At 46.6% G+C, this 9023-nt stretch overlaps 1 protein-coding gene across 1 annotated transcript; it reads right to left on the bottom strand.

The window, feature by feature from the left end:
- Window positions 1–895: 895 nt before the first annotated feature.
- On the bottom strand, window positions 896–2345 carry SDHAF1 (succinate dehydrogenase complex assembly factor 1). The gene has a single exon (XM_090260075.1). The coding sequence runs from the start codon at window positions 2197–2199 to the stop codon at window positions 1762–1764; it is 438 nt and encodes a 145-aa protein (XP_090116201.1). The 5' UTR covers window positions 2200–2345; the 3' UTR covers window positions 896–1761.
- Between the last annotated feature and the right edge of the window lie 6678 nt (window positions 2346–9023).

The following is a 9023-nucleotide window of genomic DNA, read 5'->3' as shown; positions in this document are numbered from 1 at the left end:
CCAAAAACATGATAGTGTAAGGAGCTTCTGGGACTTCAAGTTTATCACATTATGGTGGTGCCAGAAGAAGATAAGAGAGCAAGAAATTAGAAACCTATTTGAAAAAATTACAAAATACTTCTCTAACTTGGTGAAGGAAATAGACATGCAAGTCCAGGAAGTATAGTCCCAAACAAGAAGAACCCACAGAGGCCCACACGAGGACACATCATAATTAAAATGCCAAAGGTTAAAGATAAAGAATCTTAAAAGCAGCAAGAGAAAGACAGTTACCTACAAGGGAGCTCCCATAGAATGTCAGCTGATTTTTCAAAAGAAATTCTGCAGACTAGAAGGGATTGGCAAGACATATTCAAAGTCATGAAAAGCAGGGAACTACAGCCAAGATTGCTCTACCCAGCAAGCTATCATTTAGAATTGAAGGGCAGATAAAGAGCTTCCCAGATAAGAAAAGCTGAAAGAATACATCACCACCAAACCAAAATTATAAAATCAAAAACATAAACAATAAAATGGCAACATATACATACCTATCAATAATTGAATCTAAAAAATAATTTAACAAGCAGAACAGAAACAGAATCAGATACAGAAAACATTTTGATGGTTGCCAGATGGGAGGGGGGTTTGGGGATGGACAAAAAAGTGAAAGGATTAAGAAGCACAAATTGGTAGTTAAAAGTAGTTATGGGGATGTAAAGTACAGCATAGGGAATAGAGTAGCCAAAGGACACACACGCATGACCCACAGACATGGACGACGGTGTGGAGATTGCCTGAGGGAGTGGGAAGAGCTGGGTGGAGGGGGGCAAAGAGGTAAAAATGGGGACACATGTGATTGCATAAACAATAAAATACAAGTTTAAAAATATTTTAAAATTTCTAGTTGTCACAGTTAAACAGTAGAAACAGGTGAATTTACTTTATTATTTTTAAAAGATTTTTTTACATACTTATTTTTAGAGAGGGTAAGGGAGGGAGAGAAACATCAATCAGTTGCCTATTGTAGGCGCTTCAGCCAAGGAAGGAACCAGCAACCCAGGCATGTGCCCTGACTGGGGATCCAACGCTTTGTAGGACTACGCCCAACCGAGGGGCACCAGTCAGGGTGAGGGGCATTTCTTGGACAGTGGGGGCCTCTTCAAAAATCCCTAAGCACACAAAAATCTTTAAGACCACCAACAGGAAAGTAAGCACATCCCCAAGTTTATTCTCTTTGTTCGACAACCCTCAGGGTGGAAGGGTGCAGGAATCAGGGATCCCCCTTAGAACCAGTAGGTGTGGAGGTTTTGAGGGGTCTTTAAATGATCGCTGGGATGAGACCCCCCCTAGCCCCTTCCTCATCAGTCCTAGTTTGCTGCAAGTAATGGAGGGCAAGTTTTCCAAAGGGGGATTCGGGGCTTCTCATCGCCCATCAGAGCATCTCAAATTCCTCAGCAAAAAAGTCTGCTGTTATCAGAGTTAAATACAAAGAGGGGAGGGAGTTCAGGAGCCAGGGGTCAAGAGAAGGATGTTTCCGTCTCTTTTGGTCCAATGTGGGGCGTCCCGGTTCCCCATGCCTTTGAGTAAGTAGCTCTCAGCTTGACATAGTTCAGTTAGCTTGTGACCCAGGCCGCCCCAAGCTCCCATTTGGGAGTCCGACAGGTTACCACGGATTTAATAAAGTCAAGCATCTCTCGCCATCTATCATGGTGATCTTTGCACCCTACGTCGCTGGGACTCCTCTCCGATTACCCCAATCCTTTGGGCTAGTCTCTTTCTTTAAGACCTCTCATCTTCCAACAGGTCTGTTCCCTGGTTCCCCCTCCTCTCCCCTGTGCCATAGGGTGAGCCCTTCAGCCTTTCACCGTCTATCGGGCGGGGTCTCCAGTGACCTCTGCTGTCAAGTGGGCTCCTCTGATCGTCACCATCCTCAGGGAGGGTAGCAGGAGCCCCCGCGCCGCAGGGCTCCTCGGTTGCTTCCCGCGGGCGCACGAAAACACCCAGGGCCGTGGCGTGGCCGGAGCGCAGCAACTGCAGCTGGCGCTTCCCGCGGCGGTACAGGTATTCAATGCGCAGGACGTCGGAGCGCGGCAGAGAGGCGTGCTGCCGGAACTCCGCACGCACCCGCTCTTCGGCCCCCGGCCTCCCGCGTCCGGCGCGCAGCAGGTCGCGGTACAGGCTAAGAACTTGCCTCTGCAGCCGGCTGGGCCGGCTCATGGTAGAGCTTTGCCGCTGGCGCGTGCAAGGAATACCGCAGAACCGTGGAGTCGTAGCACAACTGGGAGAAATAAGGCTGCGAAAGAACAGTCACTTCCGCTCAGCTCTCCAAAGTCCCCGCCTCCAGCTCCCTGTTGTCCGGTACTGTTGCATCCCATTGGCTGTCGCTGCTGTGACATCACAACGTTGCGAGTAATGGGCGGAGCTGCTTCTTCGCTGGAACGCCCCACAGGGAATCTGTGACCTTGAGGGGACCGCAGTTCTGGGAACCCGGAGGAGGAGGGGATAAGCGACTGGTGGTACGGACCTATCTCCAGCGTCCTAGGAAAGGAGGGAGCTAGAGATTGGGACAATTGTCCGTCCTCCCTTCTGAGCGCGAGGGCACTGGTAGAGAAGACAGGCACTAGCATTTTTTTAATCATTGTTTATTAAAACAATTTCGTGAAGCTTGGTGCGTCCCCACCCCCAGGGCAGGTGTGTGCCGTTGTTCCCAGCCCTGAGGACGTGCAGAGAGATGTGGGCACGCGGCGAAGTGTTGGGTCACAGCAGGCAGGACAGGCTTCTCCCTGCTATGGGAAGATAAGCAGAGAGTGGGTGTGGACTCTAAGCCCCCAAAGGCAACCTGTGGCTCACGAAGTTGGGGTGGCCGCGCCTCTGCTGGGCGGGTCAGGGTCGGGTGGTCCCCGAGCAGGAAGAGGGTCCGCACCAGCTATTGAAGCCCTGGCACACCTGGAGTATATTGAATAGGTTGGCACCCTGAAGTCCTGGGAGTATCAGGTCGTTGTCTTCGCAGGCTGCCAGGAGGCGTCCTCGTAGCCTGGAGGAGGCCCGCAGGGCCCCGAGACCCTCAGGCTCCACCAACACCTGGAGTGTGGGGACTCCTCCATGGTAACCCAGGAGCCCTGTGCTCGGCATCCAGCCACAACCCCGCACACGTGGGCCATTCATCCGCAGAGAGGGGAGTCGAGTTACGGGTGGGAATTAGGGCTGGAGTCCTGGAGTCAAGGGAGGGCTCAGAAACCACTGTGAATCCTGCCCCTGTCTCTATCAGAAATACATATCCAAGACTTTGCTAGAGGAATAAGGCCTGGGATTTGCTTTAAAATCCTCCAGCACGACTAAAACAAAAACGAGTGGGAGGAAAAAATGAAAGCAAGAATGGCAAAACATTTGTAACTGTAACAGGGTTTTGTAACCCTGTTCTCTGTTTTGTGGTGCTTGAAAATTTCTAAAGGGAGCTTTAAAGAAAAAAACAGCCTCTGGTAATATGTGACACAGTATATTAATATAATATGCAATATAATATGATGCAATTGATATTTTAATATATTGTCACCTAACTTATTTTATGTAATGCATTTCTTTAAAAATAGTGAATATTTAAAATAATTTAAGCATTTATTTTAAATGATATTGTTACAGAACCCCTGGGCTGCTCCAGTTGAAAACAAACCCACGGGCTCTTTAGCTAGGGGCCCGATTGCCCGCCGCCAAAATTATAACTCTCAATACCAGAGTTTGGTGAAAAGAAAAAGAATTGTTTATTTAACAGTTATATAGATTTAGTTATTTGCGGATTTCTGTTGTTAAGTCTTATGCTCTTTAAAATACCCACAAACACATATCCTTGCCTCCCCCCCTTCCAAACCAGGCTAGTTTTAGGAAAGTCGGAGAAACCGTTTCCCTACTTTCCAAACACAGTTCAGCTTTACCAGCAGCTGCCAATCATTCAATATGATTGGGGAGGTCCTTTCTGTGCTGTGGTGCCCTCCAGCTCTCAATGCAGAACCACCTGGATTCTCAGCCTTCTTGCAAACTGCCTTCTTCCTGCAAACCGTGTGGATCTTCTCTCCTTCTCAAAACTGCATGGCGAGAGCCTCTTAAAGCAGCCTGGAGACCCCTTCTCCAAGCCACATGGAGAAGACCCCTTCACCAAGCCATGTGGAGGGAGCACACGAGAGAGCGAGAGCGAGAGAGCCCGAGAGCTAGAGAGAATGAGTCAGAGCGCCAGAGCCAGAGCGCGAGTGAGAGAGCGAGAGTCCCAGAGTGAGAGCACGAGCGAGAGCCAGAGAGAGTCCCAGAGCGAGAGTCTGAGAGAGTCTCTGAGTGAGAGCCCGAGCCTGCCAGAGAGAGTCCCAGCTAAAATGTCTGCAGCTGCTTATATATCCCTGACTGCGTCATCCGACGCAGCGGGCGCAGCAAACAGTTCTGACCATTCACAGACCCTTACCTAGGCTCTGTGTGCTTTCCATACCGTCCCCTGGTTCAAGACTCCTCCCATCTGCCTGAGGCTTTGGATGCATTAAAGTCATTTTGCATAAGAAAGACAGTAGCCACCAGCCTCAGGCATGTGGAAGCATTTGAAAAGCTGCTTACTTCTCCCCATCCCCCAGCAGCAAACTCTGGGGATTTTTGGACTTCCCTGTTTCTGTAACAATATTAAATCCTCACCAACACTCTGACAAGACAGAGCTGCAGACTTTCGGCCAAGATGGAGGCATAGCCCAACAAGCTCTGTTTCCCTCCACAACTAAGAAGGACTACAACTACCGCAAAACCGAAAATAACCAGAAGTTCCAGAAAATAAAGCTACATGGAAGTCCAGCGTATGAAGTCATAAACAAGCGGTGCTTGTCCGGACGGGTAGGAAGGGCGAAACCGTGGCTGAGAAAGATCGAACTGTGCTGGAGGCAGCAGCTGCAGCAGCAGTGAACAGCCAGACCGGTAAGCAGACACCTGGTAAGCAGACACCCGTATTTGGGGGGAGGAGAGAAGCGCCTGGGAGCCAGCCCTGGCTGCAGACCAGACCCGTCCTCAGGATTCCAACGGCAAGGCAGACCCCATTGTCTCAGACTGTGAGGCCCGGAGGGCGGATGAGGAGGAGGCTCCCAGTTCCTCAGCGGAGAGTAACAGCAGGAATCCATCTTGGATCCCCGCCCCCAAGCAAAGTGCTACAGTGTGGTGAGAAAGGTCACCAGGTTGTGAGGACCAAACAGAGCTCCGCCCAATGTAGTGTAGGAGGTGTGACAGCGCCCCGCCCAAGAGGGAAAGATAAACAAAACAGTCAGAATGGCAGAATTAATGATTGAGATACCAATCACACAGCTAACGAAAAAACAAATAAAAGACTTGACCAATGAACAAATAGTGAATCTTTCTGAGGCTCAGTTCAGAGCTGTAGTCATAAGGCAGCTTACAGACCTAATGGCGGGGCTGAATCAAGACAGGGAAGGAATGAAGGCTAGTCCTGCTGAAATGAACAAAAATGCATACAAGACAAGTGATGAGGAAGAGAAAGCCAGGGATCAAATCAACGAATGAGAACATAGGAAGGAACAAACAGCCAACCAGTGCAGAAAGAGGAAACAAAAAGTAAGGAATATGAGGAGAGGCTCAGAAACCTCTGGGACAGCTATAAGCGAACGAACATTCGAATTATAGGATTGCCGGAGGGTGAAGAAGAAGAACTAGAAATTGAAAAATTATGTGAAAAAATAATGAAGCAGAACTTCCCTTGTCACAGCTACATAAGCGAGATTGAACACTCTGGAGCAGTGGATTAAAGCAAGCAAAGTTTATTAAGCCGCTGTCAGGCGGAGACCCTGTCTCAAACAGTGCACCGACAGGGGCTGGGGTTTTGGGCAGGGACTTATATAGGATTTGGTTTTCTCTCTCTAGTGAGAAGCAGCTTGTTGGGAAGGGGGGGTGGCAGGACAGGGCTGCAGGAGTGTTAAACAGGAATAAAGTTCTCAGGGCCAGAGGTTCGCAGGGCCATGAAGTTATCTCCGGCGGCAGCATAGCTCTTTAGCCAAGGACGAATTCTCTGCAAAGCAATTTATCTTCAAAGGGCTAGATACCCTGTAAAATATAACTTTCACGAATGTTATAAACAAGACACAAGCAAATGGAAGGTGATAGAGGCTGAGGTGCTTTTAGCTTGTAAATCACCAATTGCTACTCCTCCCTACATTCCTCTCTGGAGGCTTTTTAGCAAGTCCTTCTACTTCTTACAAAGAACATCTGAAGCCCCTACATATTTACATATTTAGCAAACCTCTGCGACTTTCTAGAGGGAATAGCTGATGCCTCTACACCCTAACTTGGGGAAAGAAATGAACTTACAGGTCCAGGAAGTACAGAGAGTTCTGGATAGGCTGGACCCAGAGAGGACCATACCAAAACATATTATCGAAATGTCAAAAATTAAAGATAAAGAGAGAATCTTGAAAGCAGCAAGAGAGAATAGAAGAATTATGTACAAAGGGGTCCCAATTAGACTATCACCTGATTTCTCAAAGGAGACTTTACAGGCAAGAAGGGACTGGCAAGAAATATTCAAAGTAATGAAAAGCAAAAACCTACAATCACCATTATTCTATCGAGCAAAGCCTGTCATTCAGGATAGAAGGGCAGAGAAAGTGTTTCCAGGACAAAGTAAAATTGAAGAAGTTTGTTAGATCCAAACCACTGTTATATGAGATGTTAAAGGGACTTGTTTAGAAGAAGGAGAATCAAAACTATGAACATTAAAATGAAAACTGTATCACAACAACCAACAGCAGAAGCTAGGGAATTGAAACAAAGGCAAACTAAGTAGGCAACGAGAGTGGGAAAAGAATCATAGGTATGGGGAACATGTTGGGAGGAGGTCAGTAGGGAGGGGGAAGGGGGAAAAGGGAGGGAGATGGTGCAGGAATTAAGAAGCATAGTAGGAGGGAGTGGAGTAGACAGGAAGATGTTGAGAAGAACTATATGCGCAACCAATGAGCGTGGACTAAGGGGGGCGGGCGGACAACTGGAGGGAGGAGGGGTCACAGGGTGGAGGGGAGCAGGGGGAAAAGAAATTGGGACGACTGTAACAGCATAATCAATAAAAGAAAAGAAAAAAAGAGCTGCAGTACTATATACTATACTAATATGCATCTTGCCTCTTACTGATAAAGAAACTGAGGCCCAGAGAAATAACATAGCTGGTCCAGGTTCATATAGCTAGTAAGTGGCAGAGCCAGGTTTTGACCACAGGGGTTCTGATTTCATGACCTGTGTTCTTTTCCTTTAAAAAAAAAAAAAAAAAAAAGATTTTTAGAGAGAGAAGAAGGGAGAGGGAGGGAGAGAGAGAGAGATGGACATCATTTGCTGCTCCACTCACTTATGCACTCATTGGTTGATTGCTGTATGTGCCCAGACTGGTGATCAAACCCGTAACCCTAGTACATCAAGATGACGCTTCAACCAACTGAGCCACCTGGCCACGGCATGACCTGCATTCTTAACCACTATGCTATATATAGTATTCCCTCACTTATCGCGGGTATATTACGTTCTAGACACCCCCCACCGCAAAGTAACTTAAATCTATGTAACTTTAGCAACATATGTATACAGTACCGCAAAACCCTGCAATATAGTGAAAAATCAGCGATAAATAATTAAATATAATATTTTTTAAAATCTCGCGATACAGTGAGGCCGCGATAAATGAACCGCGATATAGAGAGGGACTACTGTATACTGCCTTTCCAATAATAATATGAAAGTGGCAGCAAGAGCTTGGACTTACTGAACACTTACATGCCAAGCATGTGTTCTCACAGCTACCTTTTGTGGTGGGTACTATCATTACCACTTTTTGTGAATGAGCAAACCGTGGCACAGAGAGAGATTGAGTCATTTGAGCAAGGTTGCACTAGACATTTAAAAGACACAATAGGGGTCTCTTAACCCTTTAACCAAAGGCTCTGGCTTAGTTTACCTGCCAGATTGTGGCAGATACCGTAGCTGTTCTCTTGCTGGCCCACCCTCCTACTCCTACAGTTAGCCTCCAACTCCCAGCTGGATTCTGCTTCTCTGTGTGGTACTTCAGATTTTTCTCTTATAAATACTATCCATTTTCTCTGCTCAGATTCCAATTTTTCTGCTGCTCTCTGACTTCCATATTCCCTTAAGAGCCAGGTGTGATCCATCCTTGCATCTCTGCTGATTTCCAACTTCTCCTCGTTTGGTTTCTTCACATCAGCACTTAAACATCCCTGAGTTTCTCCCATCTGAAAATCATCATCATAATAAATCAGTTCTTAGACGCTAGCCTCTTCCTGGCTCGTTTCTTTCTTTCTTTTTTTTTTTTTTAAGTATATTTTATTGATTATGTTTTACTGTAGTTCCATCTTTTACCCCCTTTGTTCCTCTCTGCCCAGTACCCACCTCCCCTCCAGCAATCCCACCCCCCTTAGTTCATGTCCGTGGGTCATGCATATAAGTTCTTTGGCTTCTTTTTCTTAAATAAGCCCCTTTAACATTTCTTATAATAATGGTTTGGTAATGATAAACTCCTTTAGTTTTTTCTTGTCTGGGAAGCTGTTTTTCTGCCCTTCAATTCTAAATGATAGCTTTTCTGGGTAGAGCAATCTTGGCTATAGGTCCCTGCTCTTCATGATTTTGAATATTTCTTGCCAATCCTTTCTAGCCTGCAAAGTTTCTTTTGAGAAATCAGCTGACAGTGTTATGGGGACTCCCCTGTAGGTAACTAACTTATTTTCTCTTGCTGCTTTTAAGATTCTCTCTTTATCTTGAACCTTTGGCATTTTAATTATGATGTGTCTTGGTGTGGTCCTCTTTGGGTCTAGCTTGTTTGGGACTCTCTGCTTCCTGGACTTGTATGTCTATTTCATTAGCCAAATTAGGGAAATTTTCCTTCATTATTTTTTCACATAAGTTTTCAATTTCTTAGTCTTACTCTTCTCCTTCTGGCACCCCCATGATTCATTCAGATGTTGGCACGTTTAAAGTTGTCCCACGGGTTCCTAAGCCTCTCCTTGCTTTTTTTC

This window comes from Furipterus horrens, unplaced genomic scaffold (genome assembly GCF_987537825.1).
Source record: "Furipterus horrens unplaced genomic scaffold, mFurHor1.1.pri manual_scaffold_13, whole genome shotgun sequence".
NCBI lineage: Eukaryota > Metazoa > Chordata > Mammalia > Chiroptera > Furipteridae > Furipterus > Furipterus horrens.
The sequence above is the reverse complement of the archived record's forward strand: the minus strand, read 5'-3'. Positions and strand labels throughout refer to the sequence as shown.